General features: G+C 36.6%; 1 protein-coding gene across 3 annotated transcripts in view; it reads left to right on the plus strand.

The window, feature by feature from the left end:
* Positions 1-23161, plus strand: part of LOC128209327 (kinesin-like protein KIF26B) — a 150832-nt gene that overhangs the window by 42037 nt on the left and 85634 nt on the right. The window contains exon 1 of one of the 3 annotated variants that reach the window (XM_052913317.1): positions 16982-17083. The exons of the other annotated variants lie outside the window; for them this stretch is intronic. Coding sequence (XP_052769277.1) covers positions 17027-17083 — 57 coding nt within the window. The 5' untranslated portion in view covers positions 16982-17026. Of the gene's footprint in view, positions 1-16981; positions 17084-23161 lie in introns of those variants that run through there. 3 annotated transcript variants of the gene reach the window in all.

Here is a 23161-nt window from a genome sequence, read left to right on the forward strand (position 1 = left end):
ATCACTGCAGTGTATACAAAATTAATGCAGCAATCTGCACATTGGGGACATTCATCTGTCACAGAAATGCTGAGGCCGTCTTTTCAAATGTTTTGCTGAACAACCAGATAGTAATGAAATGTAACAAGGGATGCTTTAAGGGGTTCACACCGCAGCCTTTGTACTATAGCGCATAAATATGTCAGCGGAAATCTCTTGGGGCGTCCCATTGAAGCCTTTTTGGTGACATAATTGCTGCATCCTTCACAATGCTAGAACTTAATTATCCCCCCTTTGAATTATTGGGTTTGCATGCAAATTAGGTCGGCTTAATATAAAGAGAATAGAAATGTTTAACATTGTCAATTCTCAAAAAAAGTGCGAAAAAATGTCTTTAACAATAGGTCTGTCATTTAATGTCTGTCTGTGGAGAAATTTGAGCCATTCCTTGTTTTTCAATTATGTGATTTATGAATTTCAAGTGAGACGTGATCATTCTAAAATAAATATTATTTTTTCAAAATGTAGATTAATGAAAAAGCTAGCTTCCACATAAAGTGTGATATTAAACTGAATGACCAAGTTTGTAAATTGTTAGAAATGATAATAGTAGTGAGTTAATAGATAAATTATATCAGGTATTGTCTTTCGAAGAAGAAACTCTAAATTTTTAAATCACTGAACGACCAATCAATAACAAAATACTCTAAAAGATTTATATCTTCGGAAATTTTGTGTTCAGAACATCACGAAACTAGCATGGAGACGTAAGTAATTGCAAGCTTGTGTTGGTTGATTGTTATAAAGGCCATTCGAGGAAGAAATATTGCCTGGGCAGGCCATAAATTGCTGCTAATATGTCCAAATAATAATTGAGGAAATTGCAAGACACTGATTTACTCCATGATAGTAAATGAAGGAAGGTTGGAATGGTTTGAGTCATACATGTTCCAAATCAGTTGAAATGAGGCCTGAATCTTTCAGTCAAGGCTTTTGAAGTAAGTTTCAAAAGAAAAAGCAAACTAAGAAGTAATTAAGATAATCAAAGAATTGGACCATTTATTTTCTTGGAAAATGATTGTTTGATTGAATAGGTTTTGTGTGTAAAGCAGCACTTGCAGTATTATTATAACTCTGATAATTAGAAGTAAATCTAGATTTTAATGTCCACTGAATATGGTGCATGATTAACTCTTTGAAAATGTAACATAACTAAAGACTAATAAGGTCTTTAAATGTGTATGGCATAGATGTTTAATAACTTAAGGCGAATATTACATTTATTGTTATTTGTTAAAAAAATATATCTGAAGAATTCAGGTGGTCCTGAAGGATGGGTGATATAATTTGGCATGAAATTACTTAATACACCTTGATACTTCAATTATACATACAGGAAAATACCATCCAGGTTCATTGTAAATTGTGCCCACTGCCAAGATGCAGAATTCCAAGCCATCAGCCAGGGATGAAGAGCATTTACTTGGATGGTTGTATCTGATGGGAGTTATTGAGATAAATGTTGAAAAGTTCATAAAATACCTCTCATCTTGATGAGAACCTGATGCAATGCAAGTGTTGATGGGAAAAACAGAGAGATAGTCAAAGATAGGCAGCAGAGATGGTTGTCTGGGGTGATCATAGTGGAGTTTAGAAATCGAAAATATAGGGGGCAGGAATTGGGGGGGGGGGGGGTTACATTCCTCAATAAAGCAAATCATTCAGGTTTAGCAAAGTGAAATGTGTAGCAGTGTAAGAACACAATGGAAAAAAAACTGAACTTATGATTGATTCCAAGCCAAGAACATAGACAACAAACAATATGAATTGAGAAAGCCCAATAACCAAAGACAAAGTTGGAAACTACAAGAATAACTTTGGATTTAAGCTCATAGCCATGGACACTTTGACATGGTCCAAGTCAAAGCACACTTTGGCCAAGATGAGGAACACTTTGACAAGCTCCAACTTTAAAGGACACTTTAGCAAGCTCCAAGAAAAAGAACACATCGACAAGCTCCAAATTAAAGGGCACTTTGAGCTCCAACTTAAAGGACACTTTAGCAAGCTCTAAGATCAAGGTCATTTGGACAATATCAAGGACACTTTGACAACGGCCAACTTCAAAGCACACTTTGGCCAAGATGAAGAACACGTTGACAAGCTCCAAGTGAAAGGGCACTTTGGACAATATCAAGGACACTTTGACAAGATCCAAGATCATGGACACGATGAAAAGCTCCAAGATAAAGGCGTGACACTTTGGCAAGCTGGACATGATGAAAAGCTCCAAGTTAAAGGCATGACACTTTGGCAAGCTCTAAGTTCAAGGACATTTGGGAGAATATTGAGGACACCTTGACAAGGCCCAGGTCAAAGCACACTTTGGACAATATCAAAGACACTTTGACAAGCTCCATGACCATAAACACTTTGGACAATATCTAGGACACTTTGACAAGCTCTAAGACCATGGACAAGGTGGACAATATCAAGGACACTTTGACAAGCTCCATGACCATAAACACTTTGGACAATATCTAGGACACTTTGACAAGCTCTAAGACCATGGACAAGGTGGACAATATCAAGGACACTTTGACAAGCTCCATGACCATAAACACTTTGGACAATATCTAGGACACTTTGACAAGCTCTAAGACCATGGACAAGGTGGACAATATCAAGGACACTTTGACTAGCTCCGAGACCATGGACACTTTGGACAATATCAAGTACACTTTGACAAGCTCCGAGACCATGGACACTTTGGACAATATCAAGGACACTTTGACAAGCTCCTAGACCACGGACACTTTGGACAATATCAAGGACACTTTGACAAGCTCTGAGACCATGGACAAGGTGGACAATATCAAGGACACGTTGACAAGCTCCGAGACCATGGACACTTTGGACTATATCATGGACACTTTGACAAGCTCTGTGACCATGGACACTTTGGACAATATCAAGGACACTTTGACAAGCTCCGAGACCATGGACACTTTGGACAATATCAAGGACACTTTGACAAGCTCTGAGACCATGGACACTTTGGACAATATCAAGGATACTTTGACAAGCTCCGACACCATGGCCACTTTGGACAATATCAAGGGCACTTTGACAACATTGGCAAGCCCCAAGACCTAGATCATTATGAAAATGTCCCAATTCTAGGGACACTTTGGCAAGCTCCAACTCCAATTACACTTGCAATCTCAGTGGCATGACTGGGAAGTCCTTATAAAGGACAGATTCTGGAAAACTGATGGCATTATTTGCATGTGCATGTCCAGTTTTATTCTATAGCTTTGCTAAGACTTAATAAGATGTAATGACCCCCCAGGACATCTTTACCTAGTTGTTTCACAAGAAATGTAGGGTATGCCAAAAACATATGGATTGGTTTACTGACAGAATTAAGACATTTTATCAAATGTTAACTCCTGTTTTTATGGCTCAGTATCCTTCTTTCTTGATAGATTCTGATAAAAAGGAAATGGATAGATTACATAAGTCTGAAAAGAATAGATTACATAATTATCGGCTCAGAGTTTCCATGTAAGCCTTTTTTTTCTGCTAGTCATGTTTCTCTGGTAATATGTACATATTTTGCACCCTCAGAATGCGTAGTTTCTGTAACGATTTGATTAAGAGATAGTTAACAAACAACTTATCATCAATAATCCCCACTATTGTTTTCCACAATTGATGGGGAAAATTGTCCTGAAAACTCCTGGCTTTGCTCCCAGACATTTTCATGGCTCTTTGCCTTTTTAGAAAAAGAATTTCCAGAAAAATATAAATCAATGTTTTAGAGAGATCGTTGATTTAGTTAAATTGTGGTATTTACATTATCTTTCCGGTTTTACTTCCTAAATCTATAAATCAGATTATTGTCAACATATTAGGGATGGAAATTTGAATTAATGTTTTCCGTAGTTTAACTGCTCTCATCGATCTGAGGCTGGAGATGGGACAAAAAATGAAAACAGAAGACTTGAAGGCTGGCTAGCAATCTGTTTACCTAATTAGCTGTTTTTATCGTCTCACACTTGTATAAAATTAGCTAGAATAGTCTGAATGTCGTTAGTTGATAGTCAGGTAAAGAGTGATTTCACTTTCCAAATAAGTGGACCGCAGTTGGGTAAATAGCATCTTCCTAAAATTGGCTCTCTTTATGACCTCATGTTTTGTAATACCTGGAAAATGAAAGAAAATGAATAACTAATAAAATACATGTCTGACAGCTCGTTTTTTGGTATCTTTGATAATGTAGAAATAAGACCGAATTATCTTAGATGGTTGAAATTAACAGTGGGCTTGGTGCAAAGTAGCCAGGAAGAAACATGTAAGGAACTAGTTTATGTGTTTGTTCACCAGATTAGGAGAACTTGAACCTTAGTTTCCAGTAGAAGTAGGAAATAACAAATACTCGCCTTTCTGTTGTTGAACACTTCGTGGACATGAATCTCCATTCATTTTTTTGAGACATCTTGGAACAATAATTGGCGGTATAATTGCACATATTTGTTTTTAAATTGGTACCTAGTGTAAGATTAAATAGCCAGTTTATTTTACAATTATTGTAAAACTTTGACAAAAAAACTACTTTAACAGATCATTCTTTAAATGGCACATATTAAGTGAGTGTGGATAAAATAATGTTTGAGAAAATTTAAATGACACAGAAAAGACTGAGAAGACACCTTAGTTGTAAAGAGTGCTTGGGGACACCTGTAAAAATACCGGCAGAATCTATACAATAAAATTAATGTTCTTACAATATTTTTGTTCAAACACAGTTTACACCAAAAACATGGTTACCTCTGGAAATTAACAGTGAATCTTGCGCCTTACAATCTTTAATGAAACAGGGCCCTGAAAGCCTACTATTCTGGCACAACTTTAATGCTTGCTGACTAGCCAAGGACACTGCAGGAGTCAAACCAGGGTCTCCCTGGTGGAAAGGTATTGTGCTCTGCCCCAAATCGTATAAAACGTTGATAAGTTGTCCACTGGCTATCATTTGACTTGTCTGCACATTAAAATGATTTGATTGGTTTGTATACATTATTTGATAGATATTGACCAATCAATAAGGGTATTTAATAGCTTTGACCAAACCAAGAACTGTTAACCTGAGTATTCAATTGGCTGTAGAGCTCTGGCTTTGGTACAAATATGGTACATGTTTAAACAGTGGGAGCATGCATGAGACTGGTAATGATTTCATTTATGCACTGTTCACATTTGTTCCATGTTTGGAGAACTTTAATTCAATCCATTTGTTCAAATGCCAAGCTTTCTGTTTTCACTGATAAATGACCACTGCTACTCTTGGTATGAAAGGACGCTGTCACCTTGGTATGTAATGTACTGCTACCCAGTGTTGCATAATGACATTAGGAGTGGGTGGGGTAATGTCAATAGGGTTCATTAGTAACATAATAGGGCTTCTGACAAGACAGGTAATTTGGGATGGGACAGGGTCTAGGGTCAGGTGATTTAAGAATTAGGCTTTTAAAAGGGCTAATTCACTTGTTGACAGAATGGAATGTGAAAAATGAACACCAGGGTTTGTAAGAAATGACCCAAGCTTTGTGGTATCTTAAAGTCAGAGTAGCAAATGTGACCGTGAATACATTAGTCCTGCAGTTTAAATATGTGAACAAGTCTCTAGGACACAAATGTAAGCAAACTTGTTAACAATTAAGCTGTCCAGTGATAAATGTTTCATCAAAGTAATAAATGCCAATGGATAAAAATAATTTACCAATATATAAGCTCAATATTCTAAAGCATTTGAAAATTTGAAAAATCAAACTTTTGCAGGTATTAAATTTATTTGTGTTGCATTTAAAGAAGACGGAAAGTGGCATAATGCGAGTGTCACTATCATCGGACTATCAGAAGGTGTGATAGAAGTGGAATGTTAGCCAGAGAAACCTTACAAAGTGATGAAACAACCACATAAGTGGACATTGATCACTATTGAGTGGACATCAAGAGACCGATAGTTCTCTTCAGCTTCTGTCAAGTGGTCGCTTCCTCAGCTGTTGACCATCGGCAAATATTACCTGACAATGGCATGAAATTCTCTTGCATATTATAAATTGCATTTGATTCTAATATTGGGAAAGTTTACCTTACTGAAAACCACTCCTTCTTTGAAACTGTATGATTTAGGGGTGTTACTTAATTATGGCATAGTGGTTCTGGTCATGTGTCCATTTGTCTGTCTGTCTCTCTGTGTCTGTCCATTGTCTAGGTTAAATTTTAACTTAGTTATTATGTGACATTTTGTTAATATTCAGAATTTTTAGTCAGGTTTCAGATATAAATATTAACATACTTTAAATATGATTGCAGGTATAAATGAGAAAGTGGTTGACCCTTTGGCTTCCATGACCCAGCTTTGTCATTTTATGAAAGGCCTATAAAAAGATGGAAGATTATGATAACAGAGCCCTTATTGGAATTTTATGTTAATTATTTGCCCAGGGGACAACTGAGCTATGTTAAAAAATGAAAATAATATGAAGGTCCATTAGGACTGCATTGGTCAATCAATTAATCATTTAAGGGGTCAAGAGGAATGGACTTTTACTGTAAAAATAACAGATGGGCCCAGCCAAGCATATGGGTAAGGGACATTATTAACGCCCCGCAAATAAATCATAACTCCATGGGCTAGCATGCAGACTACACAGCAGGTATTCTGTCAACCGTTATCATCTTAATTAAATGCATTAATGGTCATTGAATTGTTTGAAAAAACGACATGTTTTTGTTTGGTTTAATATTGATTTTACCATTTGCATTTCTTTACAGTGGCCATGCATGCAGTCATAAAAACATTGTATTTGAAGCAAATGGAGACGCTTGAGTAGGTAGAAATGCTTAGAATCACAAGATAAAATTTGAGCAAAATTTCTTTTCATGGAACAGTCCTTAAAGTCAAAAAAAATAAATCATTCTTGTATCTTAATTGTATCATAGTGTTATTTAATCTCCTATCAGGACTTTTTGCTTTGATGTTTATTTAAGATAGAATGACCATTAAGTATCTAAACTTCAACATTATGTACGTTAGATTAAATCGAAACCCCCCCCCCCCCTTCTTCCAATTTCGAATGACTCCAAATGACAAATCAAACATAATCATAGCACAAAAAGTTCACATGTACTATGGGTGGGCAGGGGTACTGGTAGCATCACCTGCTGTTGTTATCACCATTATCTGAGGCATGTCTTATACATGTTCAAGGCTTTGATGTTCGGATGTTACACCGGTACCATTGTCCTCTCCATGTACATCAGATAGATTATCAGATATACAGATATGAGAGGTGTGATGTTTCCTGGAAATAAAAGAATTCCAGGCATATATTTTCCACTTTCATTAATCTCAATGTGGTGGGGGACATGTACTTTGAATCTTCAAGCCCTTTTGTTGATTTTGTTTGCAGTCTTTCCTGTGTTGTGGTCATCAAAAACTTAAAGTTAACGTGGTACAATCATTATAATGACAAGCATAGAGCAATTTTTCTCCAACCTCAGATAAGTAGATCCAAAAGTTAAACCATGCTAGAAATTCTTATCTTGCCAACTGGCAAAGATAAAACAAGCACCCTATGGAACTCCTTTTTAATGGTCATCACATTGTTATTACCTCCCTTGTTGAAGACTGTCATCTATAGCATCATAGAAACCTTGTCGTGTGGCAATATTTAGAATGCTAATTAATTATTAATTATATCGCTTCAAATGTCACCATAAAAAAGTTTTCACGCACCTTTCAAAAAATAATGCTTCACTCCCCAGCCTTATTTAAAGACCGATTTGACTATTAACATAATCTAAATCACTACGTGCATATCCATGACAACCATGAATTATCATTTATCCATATGCATTTATTTTCGGCTTGCACAAAAGAGTTCCAGCAAAAAATATATTTTTACTTAATTTTGTTTAACTGAGGTGGGAGAAAAAGCATCTACCATAGCCGCTCTTGAAAGATAGGTTCATCCCAACTCTCGCGCAGGGTGTTTTGCGGAAACTGGGTAAACCTTGTTTCCACAAAACACCATACGCTCGGGTCGGGATGAACCTATCTTACAACCTCAGCCATGGAAGATACTTAAAATCCACGTCACTCTGGCTGCAAACAATTATTAAAGATTTATCCCCCTTGATTGTTTGAACTTTGAAATTACCTCTGACAATAAGCAAAACTGAACTATGAACAACAAAATCAAAAATACCATGTGCAACTTGTGGTATTTTTGACATTGATTGAATTATTTTACAGAACAGCTACTCATGGGTTTAAGATTTTCTATTTAATTTAATTTTCTCTTTCTGAGAATTTGAATTACTTGATATGGTCAACAAATGAGATATTTTTCTGTATGAAATTCAACTTTTCTCTGGTATAACAGTTGAAAGATATCTGATTACAGATAAAGCTCATTACCGACTTAAAACTCCATCCCTGCAGGGAAAATTTGTTCCTTTTGTTGGATCATAGCGATCAGCGATTTTTGTCGATTCTCAAAGAACGAGCCTGATGACATTACTGAAATGTGCAATGTCTTTGGTATGTTAACTGGTCCATTAGGACTAGAAGAGAGGAAGATCTCTATCGCTGAAAATTTAATCTTGTTCTTGTTAAAACACTGACAGACGCAATCTTCTTTGTCCTGAATTTCTGACGATCAGTAAATATTTTTGGGATTAAAAATGAAATTGGTATCCCCGTCTAGCCTGGAGCTACGACATGACACCAAATTATGTTCCTTGTCTGACAATTGCATTATAATTTAAAGAGCGTCAGCGACAAATGAAATGTTATCCTGTTGGCTCAGCACAATGCATTTTGTTCTCTTTGTAAGGTGATTGCAGATGAATAGCACTCTTTTGTGCTCATTGAATTCTGGTGTTCGGATTCAGATGCATGATGTTTTTGCATGTTATCTGCCTGTATTTTCTGATGTCTCTGGAGAAAAACTTGTTGACAGGATGTAAAACCATATCCCCAGACCTGATGGAAAGTGCAGAATAGTGCATTGACTTGATCTAGAAGCTGATTTTAAGTTGTTTCAACAGCACAATATCGATGGCACCCAATGAAAAACCAGTCAATGTCAAAATGGTACATTTCAGGAGAGACAAAAATCTAAAAAAGTGAAAATCCTGAACCTGCACTTTTTTGCACAATGTTGAATGTAAGAGCAAAACTGATGTAACTCCCTAAATTTTATACAGAATTGAAACTGTCTTGCACTAAGCCTGCAAATGCAGGGATTTCCTTCATCCAATGCATTTCCACCTTTTATCACAGGGTGATTTTTGTACTTTTTGATTGACTTCTGTAATGGGTGTTTCCTCAAAAGAAGTGGGAAAATTAACATATTTAAGAACGTTCAAAAAAGTATTGCGCCAAAATGCATATACTGTTTTTTCATTCGGTGACATCAATATGTATTATCTAAAGTCGGAGCATGCAGAAAATACATAATTAATACTCAGAATTGATTGATGTCATCAACTTCTAGGAAGGTGACATCAGTATTGTATTAATACATTCATAACAATGTTTTGATGTTTTATTATGTCTCCTCCTCTCTGGGGGAGACATATTGTTTTTGCCCTGTCCGTCAGTCCGGTAGTCCGGTAGTCCGGTAGTCCGTCAGTCCGTCCGTACGTCACACTTCGTTTCCGATCGATAACTGGAAAACCGCATGACCTAGGATCACCAAACTTGGTAGGGAGGTTGGTCATGAGGTGTAGAAGATCCCTATTGTTTTTGGGGTCGCTAGGTCAAAGGTCAAGGTCGCGGCGACCCCCAATGTAAAAAACATTTCCGCTCAATATCTTGAGAATGGTTTGACCTAGGTTCACCAAACTTGGTAGGGAGGTTGGTCGTGAGGTGTAGAGGATCCCTATTGTTTTTGGGGTCACTAGGTCAAAGGTCAAGGTCGCGGCGACCCCCAATGTAAAAAACATTTCCGCTCAATATCTTGAGAATGGTTTGACCTAGGTTCACCAAACTTGGTAGGGAGGTTGGTCGTGAGGTGTAGAGGATCCCTATTGTTTTTGGGGTCACTAGGTCAAAGGTCAAGGTCGCGGCGACCCCCAATGTAAAAAACATTTCCGCTCAATATCTTGAGAATGGTTTGACCTAGGTTCACCAAACTTGGTAGGGAGGTTGGTCGTGAGGTGTAGAGGATCCCTATTGTTTTTGAGGTCACTAGGTCAAAGGTCAAGGTCGCGGCGACCCCCAATATAAAAAACATTTCTGCTCAAAATCTTGAGAACGGTTTGACCTAGGTTCACCAAACTTGGTAGGGAGGTTGGTCATGAGGTGTAGAAGATCCCTATTGTTTTTGGGGTCACTAGGTCAAAGGTCAAGGTCGCGGCGACCCCCAATGTAAAAAACATTTCCGCTCAATATCTTGAGAATGGTTTGACCTAGGTTCACCAAACTTGGTAGGGAGGTTGATCATGAGGTTTAGAAAACTCCTATATTTTGGGGGGTCACAAGGTCAAAGGTCAACGTCGCTGTGACCTCTAATGTAAAAAAATATTTCCGTGCAATATCAGGAGAATGCTTTGATCTAGGTTCACCAAACTTTGAAGTGAGGTTGGTCATGATGTCTAGTTGATTTTGCAATCAGTTGGTCAAAGGTCAAGGTCACTGACCTTGAGGTGAAGAACCGGTTTCTGCTCAATAACTCAAGAACGTTTACACCCAGGAACTTCATACTTGGTATGCCAGTTAGTCATGACTAGTTGATGGCCCCTATTGATTTTGGGATCCATCATTGATTATTTCTCACCTACGACAACACAATGGGGGAGACATGCGCTTTTTCAAAAAAGCAATCTCTAGTTTTTCAATGCTTATGTTTTTATTCTTTCCAACAAGGCAATCTATAGTGGCCTTTTCCATTGGCCCATCAATCTGTTCTTGTCTGATTTTCCCTTTCTTGTGTCCAAACCAGCAATAATCAGCACAAAATTAAGTTCATCAAATTATGGTGACATACAGGAGCATGTTTCACTGAAATTAACTAAAAACAATACTTCAGTTTGTTCCTTAAAGCCAGAAAAGTGTTTTTTATTTTTATGTCAGACATTATAATGACAATATGAAATATGTTTTCTGAATTTGATTGGTTTGTCTGAATATACTGCCAGTAAACATTATATTAATATTTGCCTTTTATGAAACTGACTCCATTTTTAGAGAGGATTGTCTGAATTTTGCCATTAATTTGCTTAACTTGGCTCTCATCTTGAAAATAATTTTAGAAAGTTTGTTTTAAGAGCGTTTTATCGAGAGTTTAATGGTTGTTCAGTTGAATTAATGGCTACTTCTTGGCCAGAAAACAAAAAGGAATCTCAGATTATTATGTTAAATTTGAAATGATAATTACCTTGTGAGAGTAAAAGAACTAATAACATTGATAAATTGACAACTTTATGTTGATCATACCAGCTTTTTTGACACACTATTTGCATTTTAATGGAATATTTCATAGGCCATAAACATATACTCCTGTTTGGTTTGGATTTTATGATATCTGTTGAGGGCTGAAGACATCAAGCTTAAATCTCCTTGTCTTTATACAAAACAATTTCAATCTTGAACATTTGGTGAATTTCACAAAATCGCAAAATGTTTTTGTTGACTATAGTTTAGTTTTGAGATACTTATTTTGTTTTTCTTGCTACCTGTAGATTGAACATGTTGAGTCCTCTGCGTAGATCATCATCATCATCATTAGCCTGTTGTCTGGCATCATTGTTGTCATCCACATCATCATCATGTTGTCTTGCATCATTGTTGTCATCCACATCATCATCATCATCATCATCATCATCATCATCATCATCATCATCATCATCATCATCATCATCATCATCATCATCATGTTTTCTGGCATCATTGTTGTCATCCACATCATCATCATGTTGTCTTGCATCATTGTTGTCATCCACATGATCATTATGTTGTCTTGCATCATTGTTGTCATCCACATCATCATCATGTTGTCTGGCATCATTGTTGTCATCCACATCATCATCATGTTGTCTTGCATCATTGTCGTCATCCACATTATCATCATCATGTTGTATTGCATCATTGTAGTCATCCACATCATCATCATTATGTTGTCTTGCATCATTGTCGTCATCCACATCATCATCATGTTGTCTTGCATCATTGTCGTCATCCACATCATCATCATGTTGTCTTGCATCATTGTCATCATCCACATCATCATCATGTTGTCTGGCATCATTGTCGTCATCCACATCATCATTATGTTGTCTTGCATCATTGTTGTCATCCACATCATCATCATGTTGTCTGGCATCATTGTCGTCATCCACATCATCATCATCATCATGTTGTATTGCATCATTGTCGTCATCCACATCATCATCATCATGTTGTATTGCATCATTGTCGTCATCCACATCATCATTATGTTGTCTTGCATCATTGTTGTCATCCACATCATCATCATTTTGTCATACGTCATTGTCGTCATCCACATCATCATCATGTTGTCTTGCATCATTGTAGTCATCCACATCCACATCATCATCATGTTGTCTGGCATCATTGTCGTCATCCACATCATAATCATGTTGTCTGGCATCATTGTCGTCATCCACATCATCATCATGTTGTCTTGCATCATTGTTGTCATCCACATCATCATCATGTTGTCTTGCATCATTGTCGTCATCCACATCATAATCATGTTGTCTGGCATCATTGTCGTCATCCACATCATCATCATGTTGTCTGGCATCATTGCCGTCATCCACATCATCATCATGTTGTCTGGCATCATTGCCTTCATCCACATCATCATCATGTTGTCTGGCATCATTGTTGTCATCCACATCATCATCATCATCATCATGTTGTCTGGCATCATTGTAGTCATCCACATCATCATCATGTTGTCTGGTGTCATTGTGTCATTCACTGTGATGGGTCATCTGTAGCGTCACACTTATATGTCTGCTATATATAACCGTTGTGCATTTCTCATTGAATCTTAACCAAACTTGGCCACAATGTTTATTGGCATAATATCTAGACAAAGTTGAATTAACAGCTATACAATGCTATTCCTGCAGGAGTTATGACCCTTGTTTTAATCTTAACCTCTCCTGATAGATATAAAATATAGATATAAGTTAATAAAATACATCGCGGAGATGTACCTGTATTCATATTCAGATTTGATTTTATAAAGCTTTCTCTGTAAACTTAGATATTTAAACTTAGTTGTAAATCAACCAAACAAATCAGCTTTTTAGTAAGGGGGAAATTAACTGTCTAAGGTAAAAAAAAAATCTTGTGAAAGAAGCTGTACAATTTGTGATGCATTTAAAGTTTTTGATTGTCAGGGCGCAAGAGTAGAATCTATCGAAAGACCATCGAATTGAAGTTGGTGAGAATTTTTCTACAATTTCCTGTTTATGAATGAAATCGTATGAGGATGGAGAGGGTTTTGGTCAAAAAGTGTTTCCTTTAGTCCTTGAAAAAGGTCGAATATCAAATGGATATATCTTCACGATGCTACAGTTTAAGTGGAGAAATGTTTCAACTTTAATCCTTATTAATGACTCGTCTCAGGCTTTTGGAGTTTCAAAAACTGTTATGCCGATATTTAGGGCCGTTAGTTTCAATGCTTGATGGCTTTTAAAGCTAACGTTCTTTCATAGATCATTGCAAGATATCAGACTAATGTGTAATTGTATCATCTTTTTAAATTTCATATTCATGGAATAATTTTGATACCACCATCGCAGGATTGAAGGTGCCAACATTGTTTGTACATTATAGACTTTGTTTATTAAACTTTATACGCCGAATAGGTATTCTATCACTCATTTTTTGACACTGTGGGTTCACAGTTTGAAACCTGTTGATCGATCTGTCGGGCTAAATACCGAATTATTACACTAAGTGAAATGTATACAGTACGGACAATGCATATTTTGTTAGCTATTCACATCTTCGTCTCATTATGTTATCTCAGGTTTAAAATTTTGTCATTGAAAAGAATGCGACTGACACGTGAATTTTAATGCGATTTTTTTAATAGACACAAGAATTTGTCATTTTTCATAGCCTGTTATTATAGTAGAGGGATGTAGATTGTTAACAATAGATTGTTAGCTGGTTATATATCGAAGGTTGTTAACCCTTCAAAACCTATTTGCTACTGTATCAGTGATATGAATGGCTCGTTGTGATTTATTTTCGACAGAATTTGCAAATATTAAGATCGTGGACGCTCTTTTGACTCTAATTACATACTTAGCTTAAATCGAGTATTAAATTGTGAATACTAAAATGAATAATTGACATTGATATGAGTAAAATGATGTTAATAAAAAAACATTGTGGAGGGGGGGGGATTTAACGTAGTGATTTAACATAGGGATATTAGCTTTTTAGGACTCAAACTCAAAAGAGTTTTTAATGACTGCCAGAAAATACATTGCAGAGGAGGATTGAGACTCAGGAATTATGAGAATATGAACCATTGCATGTTCTTTCAATTTTACAATAGGATAAGTAAAATCTGTTCAGTAAATCTAGCTCAGTAATTTTGAGGGGAAAAAGAAGCTGCCCATCATTCAGCGATTTGACAGGGGTGTTATTAAAGATAAACAATTCAAGACATAGGCTAAACAATATGGGCAAAATATTTTGTTGGATTCTACTCAAGACAAACAATTGGGTGGAAATATTGCTCGCTCATATTACTGCTATTTTAGTCCTTTAAATTTGCTTCTTGTAATAGAGAGGACTAGATGTCTATTTTGCACAGAAACGATAGAAGAAAGTCTCTGAGTAAGATGAAGGACCAAAATGTTCTTGCACCTAAGCTAAATCAGCGTAATAAATTAATGTAGTAATTGAGATCAGAATGGGCGGAAGCCATATCAGCTGTATAAGTCTAATGACATTTTATTTTGTTTGGCAAAGTAAACAGCCAAAAATGAATAGTATAGTTGATCAACAAACTTTATAATGATCGAGGTCTGGCAAATGCAAAAACAGCTATATTCTTCAAATTTTGCTCTATTCCATCTAGAAAAAGTTAACAAGAAAATCTTCAAAGCATTATTACTAGTATTAAAGTAAAGTAAGTAAATTCTTTGATTATTAAAGTATCACCTTCTGAGGTAAGGACCATGTTCAGTCCCCCGGACTTGTGAGACACCTTTTAATACTACACTTTCCTATCCTTGAAGGCAATCAGCACCGATTATTTAACTAACTGCAGACGGTCAGCTGAACAGGCCATATCAGAACAAGCCCCTAGTAAGGCTCTAACCTTCAACCTCCTGCTCTGTAGGCAGACGGTTTAACCACCAAGTCATGGAGGCAGTATAATGATAGATTAAACAATGAAACATCAACATCATTTTACTGCCCTAGAATGTAATTTATGCATCAAAACCCTTTATGGTATGTAAGAGACAAGTCCCCTGGACTGTTCTGTTATTCTTCTCTGTAAGTTACCTATTTAATTATGGAATTACGCGGCTTTGCAGCTGTGAGCTTTTAAAGCTTTAAAACTGACCGATGGTCATTTAATTTTATCCCATAGTAATGGAAATGACCATTTATCATGGTTTGATAAATTTTGGATCATTGTGTCAAAGGCTTATCAGAAATCGAAAAGACTTGTATCGAATCTGGGTGTTAATGCTGATTATTGTCACTGACTCAGCATTAATTTTCTTTTCATTACGTTCAGAGATTGATACACAAGTGTTACAGCATTTGACGAGCTGATTAATTGCTGATAAGTTACCTATATCATAATCTGGCCTTAATTCCTTGAAATTTATAAATTGACTTGTAATTATTGTGATAGATCAAATTAACCCTCAGCTTGGAAGGGTCACGCTCGAAAAATTCAATAAAAATTAAGGTATTATTTATTTGACACTTTTGCAAATTCTCTGTAGCTGGATTTAAGACTGTTTTTTTATTGTAAGTGAAATTTTTCTGGCATTTTAAATCTAAATGCATGTTCAGAATGCAGACATGGAGGGATGTTCCTTGGTTAAATAGATCACTGGCTAGAGATTGTTTAATTGTGAAGATCTGAAGATAGATAAAACAAGATAAAGTTTGGAAAAGCAAACAGGGTGAGATGTTCCTCTGGTTGTTGTCTAAGCAGTACAAGAGATGCCGTTATTTACACAGTAACCTAAAGGTACTAATCTTCACTTTCAACATTCCGGCAGGGACTTTGATGATAAATATCGGAATAGTATTCTAACCAGGTATGGTTCGCAAACAAAGTGGGTATGTAATACAGTGATAAGTCACAAGTCTTATTCTGGATATGTCTCCACTGCATGCATAGTCGTGAGAAAAATTGTCAAACAATACCACTGGCTGGACATTATGACCAGAGACAGAACAATAAGCGGATTAGGCGTATTTGTGAAAGTGGTCTCAAAGCTTTAGTGCAAATATTTAAAATCGGCAGCTTGCTTCTGGAATAACAGAAGACATCAAGTGTTATCCTTTTGGGAACAGATTGGAAATTTCTTCTGTTTAGGTGTCAACTAATCTTATTGTGAATGACTTAATGATATCATTTTGTTGTTTTTCTTGTGATTTTTAGAATAAGCACTTTTGGTGTTATATTGTGATAAGGATTTATTTTGAATTTAAAATAGCATTAAAAGATATGGTTGATTTCTATTTCGGGATTACTTTTATAAGGAACACTTGAAGGAATTTGCTAGGAAGTTGTTTATGGATTGCGTAATAATTGGATAATATATAATGGATTTAATCTGGTGCACATTCCTTAAGATTAATACTGGATTATTTTAATATTTCCTTCACAGCATTGGTGTTGGACATCTAATCAAGTTGTTAGATTAGCAAGGGCCGTAATTGCTAGTAATTAAGCTGTCACAAGTGATTAACATTATTGGGAAGACTGGTGAAATCACAGGTTATGTAATGACTTTGACTTCAAGTACGGTGGGAATAAGAACTAATTCTGATTCACAAACCGAGGTAAGTGTACATGAAAATTATATTGGAATAAAAAATGGAAGTATTTTGTCTATGTGAAGGCATGAATTATGGCTTTAAACATCACCTTATAGTTAGCTTCGTAAAAGAAAGGGAATGAGAACACTTATCGAAAAAAATGAGTTAGTGTTTGCTCTCATGTCTCAGCCAATAGAATCGCGGGAAAGAATCTGATTCAATCGTTTACAAAGCTTACGATAAAAGCAACAGCCAATTTTCTTTTGGTATGATTAACTGGTTAACAATTTTGTGTATTTTACTGTGGCTTAAAATTTAACAATGGCTTATTGCATGCTAAAACAAAAATATTATTTGAACATCGGATACTTCAAGTTTGACCAAGATTTTTAGAATAGTCAAATCTCTTTCCTTGCGTTTTCAGTCAATGTGTCAAAAACGGAAACTGTACGTATTGTATTCAGATTTACATATTCCAATGGGACTCTAATTCTGTGAGAGACATATTACGATAAGTAAATAGAAACACGAGAACGTATTCTAACAGGTCGTTCATTACTATAATATCTCTTCTATCATCAAATATCTAAATGACAGAATAGTGATAAGATCGTGGACAAAATGTAAACGAATTAATGTGACAGAAATGAGCTTTGCAAACCAGTTTTACAACTGTATCAGTTTTTAATGATTTGGCATCAAAAGTATGCAAAGGTTTCTCTTTATATTCACCCCTTGGTTTGATGTTGTATCGAATTTCAGTCATTATGTTTTTGACTTTCAAATGCTTATAATGACTTGTACTGGTTGGATTAAAGATTAGATACATTTAGTAATTAGTTTTTACTTAAAACAATTAGCTGGCTTGTGATATGAAGGCTAAATTAAAGCATGCTCAAGTCCATTTCTTGGACAGAAACAAGATGAGAGTCCATGAGATTGTGCCTCTGGATGGGCTGTGATGACCTCTTGGGTAGGAGGTACATGGACATACATACCACTAGACTTGAGGCTCTCAATCCAAAAGATACATTTGAAGATGAACATCTTTTTTTTTAATATTGTAGAAGTTTGATGTATATCTTTTCAGTATACACATAGTTGCTTAATATACTTTTAAATTGAAAGTTTGTATTAGCGCCTCTTATCAATGTGTTCAGTAAATGATAGCACTTTAAACTCCTGAAAATCTGTAAATCGCTGGACAAATACAATATCTTCGCATTGGTACAATGATGTTTCATCCTATGTGAGAATTTAAATCTCGATATGATTGTAATAAGCATTATTATCAGCGTATTAAAAGTCATGGACATTCCAGCATTGTCATTCTCTAGAGGAAGAATGGAGCACGAAAAGATAAAATGCAGTCTTAAAACCACGATTCACAACCTAAAGCAGATTTGGCTAGTTGTGTCAACACAGGCAGAGTTTCTTGTCTCATTCAATATTTACTGTTCAATTGACGCAATTTAGCTGATATTTCTCTAGGAATTTCTTTGGAGTTGACATCGATGCTGGGAAATTTCCCCGACAACTGACCCAGTTTTGGTCGATTATATAAATGTGGAGCGCTGAAAGCCTACATGTTCTGTCAGCTTCTTTATTCAATGTCGCTCAGAACCTCTTGAAGTCCAGCCCTCTATGTGATCATGAAATTTTGACATTGTGACTTAGGATCTACACACAAGTTTTTAAAGTGTTTCAAAGATTACTGCCTTCATGTCATAAGTCTATACTGTCTTTACTTCTTGTCATCATGTCTTGTACTTGACTGTCTTTACTTCTTGTCATCATGTCACCTTCTGGGCTGTCTTTATTTGTAATGTCATGTTCTGGACTGTCAGTTGTTGTTTTCATGTTCTGGTCTGTCACTTGTTGTTGTGTCATGTTCTGGTCTGTCACTTGTTGTTGTTGTTGTTGTTGTTGTTGTGTCATGTTCTGGTCTGTCACTTGTTGTTGTTGTTGTGTCATGTTCCGGTCTGTCACTTGTTGCTGTTGTTGTTGTGTCATGTTCTGGGCTGTCACTTGTTGTTGTCATGTAACGTTCTGGTCTGTCACTCGTTGTTGTCATGTCATGTTCTGGTCTGTCACTTGTTGTTGTTGTTGTTGTGTCATGTTCTGGTCTGTCACTTGTTGTTGTTGTTGTGTCATGTTCTGGGATGTCACTTGTTGTTGTTGTTGTGTCATGTTCTGGTCTGTCACTTGTTGTTGTCATGTTCTGGTCTGTCACTTGTTGTTGTTGTTGTGTCATGTTCTGGGATGTCACTTGTTGTTGTTGTTGTGTCATGTTCTGGTCTGTCACTTGTTGTTGTTGTTGTTTTCATGTTCTGGGATGTCACTTGTTGTTGTTGCTGTGTCATGTTCTGGTCTGTCACTTGTTGTTGTTGTTGTTGTTGTTGTTGTTGTGTCATGTTCTGGACTGTCGCTTGTTGTTGTTGTTGTTGTTGTTGTGTCATGTTCTGGTCTGTCACTTATTGTTGTTGTTGTGTCATGTTCTGGGCTGTCACTTGTTGTTGTCATGTCACGTTCTGGTCTGTCACTTGTTGTTGTCATGTCATGTTCTGGTCTGTCACTTGTTGTTGTCATGTCATGTTCTGGTCTGTCACTTGTTGTTGTTGTTGTTGTTGTTGTGTCATGTTATGGTCTGTCACTTGTTGTTGTTGTTGTTGTGTCATGTTCTGGTCTGTCACTTGTTGTTGTTGTTGTTGTGTCATGTTCTGGTATGTCACTTGTTGTTGTTGTTGTGTTATGTTCTGGTCTGTCACTTGTCGATGTTGTTGTGTCATGTTCTGGACTTTCACTTGTTGTTGTTGTGTCATGTTCTGGTCTGTCACTTGTTGTTGTTGTTGTTGTGTCATGTTCTGGGCTGTCACTTGTTGTTGTCATGTCACATTCTGGTCTGTCACTTGTTGTGTCATGTTCTGGTCTGTCACTTATTGTTGTTGTCATGTCATGTTCTGGATTTTCACTTGTTGTTGTCATGTCATGTTCTTGTCTGTCACTTATTTTTGTCATGTCATATTCTGGACTGTCTTTATTTGTAATGTCATGATGATGTTCTTGACTGTCACTTGTTGTTGTCATGTTCTGGACTGTCCCTAGATGATGTCATGTCATGTTCTGGACTGTCACTTGTTGTTGTCATGTTCTGGACTGTCACTTGTTGTTGTCATGTTCTGGACTGTCACTTGTTGTTGTCATGTTCTGGACTGTCCCTAGATGATGTCATGTCATGTTCTGGACTGTCACGTTTGTAATGCCTTTGTGAGGGGATAACTTTGTCTGGCATCTTCGTCTTCATCACATTTTCTTTTGCAATCAGAAACTTTTGAACAACTTGTTGTAGAGTCTTCAAACTTGTATGCACCTTAGAAATGGTCAGTAGATGACCTGTTGTAGAGTCTTCAAACTTGTATGCACCTTAGAAATGGTCAGTAGATGACCTGTTGTAGAGTCTTCAAACTTGTATGCACCTTAGAAATGGTCAGTAGATGACCTGTTGTAGAGTCTTCAAACTTGTATGCACCTTAGAAATGGTCAGTAGATGACCTGTTGTAGAGTCTTCAAACTTGTATGCACCTTAGAAATGGTCAGTAGATGACCTGTTGTAGAGTCTTCAAACTTGTATGCACCTTAGAAATGGTCAGTAGATGACCTGTTGTAGAGTCTTCAAACTTGTATGCACCTTAGAAATGGTCAGTAGATGATCTGTTGTAGAGTCTTCAAACTTGTATGCACCTTAGAAATGGTCAGTAGATGACCTGTTGTAGAGTCTTCAAACTTGTATGCACCTTAGAAATGGTCAGTAGATGACCTGTTGTAGAGTCTTCAAACTTGTATGCACCTTAGAAATGGTCAGTAGATGACCTGTTGTAGAGTCTTCAAACTTGTATGCACCTTAGAAATGGTCAGTAGATGACCTGTTGTAGAGTCTTCAAACTTGTATGCACCTTAGAAATGGTCAGTAGATGACCTGTTGTAGAGTCTTCAAACTTGTATGCACCTTAGAAATGGTCAGTAGATGACCTGTTGTAGAGTCTTCAAACTTGTATGCACCTTAGAAATGGTCAGTAGATGACCTGTTGTAGAGTCTTCAAACTTGTATGCACCTTAGAAATGGTCAGTAGATGACCTGTTGTAGAGTCTTCAAACTTGTATGCACCTTAGAAATGGTCAGTAGATGACCTGTTGTAGAGTCTTCAAACTTGTATGCACCTTAGAAATGGTCAGTAGATGACCTGTTGTAGAGTCTTCAAACTTGTATGCACCTTAGAAATGGTCAGTAGATGACCTGTTGTAGAGTCTTCAAACTTGTATGCACCTTAGAAATGGTCAGTAGATGACCTGTTGTAGAGTCTTCAAACTTGTATGCACCTTAGAAATGGTCAGTAGATGATCTGTTGTAGAGTCTTCAAACTTGTATGCACCTTAGAAATGGTCAGTAGATGACCTGTTGTAGAGTCTTCAAACTTGTATGCACCTTAGAAATGGTCAGTAGATGACCTGTTGTAGAGTCTTCAAACTTGTATGCACCTTAGAAATGGTCAGTAGATGACCTGTTGTAGAGTCTTCAAACTTGTATGCACCTTAGAAATGGTCAGTAGATGACCTGTTGTAGAGTCTTCAAACTTGTATGCACCTTAGAAATGGTCAGTAGATGACCTGTTGTAGAGTCTTCAAACTTGTATGCACCTTAGAAATGGTCAGTAGATGACCTGTTGTAGAGTCTTCAAACTTGTATGCACCTTAGAAATGGTCAGTAGATGACCTGTTGTAGAGTCTTCAAACTTGTATGCACCTTAGAAATGGTCAGTAGATGACCTGTTGTAGAGTCTTCAAACTTGTATGCACCTTAGAAATGGTCAGTAGATGACCTGTTGTAGAGTCTTCAAACTTGTATGCACCTTAGAAATGGTCAGTAGATGACCTGTTGTAGAGTCTTCAAACTTGTATGCACCTTAGAAATGGTCAGTAGATGACCTGTTGTAGAGTCTTCAAACTTGTATGCACCTTAGAAATGGTCAGTAGATGACCTGTTGTAGAGTCTTCAAACTTGTATGCACCTTAGAAATGGTCAGTAGATGACCTGTTGTAGAGTCTTCAAACTTGTATGCACCTTAGAAATGGTCAGTAGATGACCTGTTGTAGAGTCTTCAAACTTGTATGCACCTTAGAAATGGTCAGTAGATGACCTGTTGTAGAGTCTTCAAACTTGTATGCACCTTAGAAATGGTCAGTAGATGACCTGTTGTAGAGTCTTCAAACTTGTATGCACCTTAGAAATGGTCAGTAGATGACCTGTTGTAGAGTCTTCAAACTTGTATGCACCTTAGAAATGGTCAGTAGATGACCTGTTGTAGAGTCTTCAAACTTGTATGCACCTTAGAAATGGTCAGTAGATGACCTGTTGTAGAGTCTTCAAACTTGTATGCACCTTAGAAATGGTCAGTAGATGACCTGTTGTAGAGTCTTCAAACTTGTATGCACCTTAGAAATGGTCAGTAGATGACCTGTTGTAGAGTCTTCAAACTTGTATGCACCTTAGAAATGGTCAGTAGATGACCTGTTGTAGAGTCTTCAAACTTGTATGCACCTTAGAAATGGTCAGTAGATGACCTGTTGTAGAGTCTTCAAACTTGTATGCACCTTAGAAATGGTCAGTAGATGACCTGTTGTAGAGTCTTCAAACTTGTATGCACCTTAGAAATGGTCAGTAGATGACCTGTTGTAGTTTTGGGGTAAATAGGTCAAAATTAATGGACACTTCTGATTGGTGACATGTACATCGTTTTTTCATAAGTTTAGTTTTAACAATGAGCAAAAAATATTTTGCCAATAAAACCATAGAAGGCATTAGAAATGGAAGATAAATTATATGCACATATTAATTCTGCTCCAATCTCTTGGGATTAATTTTCATTTTTGTGAAAGAATTCTGCAACATTTTTTAAATTCTGTTAAATAATAAATACAGTTTGCTGAGTGAAAAACTGTCAGTGTGAAATATTGTGCAGATTGTAAATCAATTTTAGGAAACATTTATCATTTATCATGCATTGTGTTGTCAAGTAATATGTTAAATAAAATTGTGCAAGTCAT

This window comes from Mya arenaria, chromosome 11 (assembly GCF_026914265.1).
Source record: "Mya arenaria isolate MELC-2E11 chromosome 11, ASM2691426v1".
Lineage (NCBI taxonomy): Eukaryota > Metazoa > Mollusca > Bivalvia > Myida > Myidae > Mya > Mya arenaria.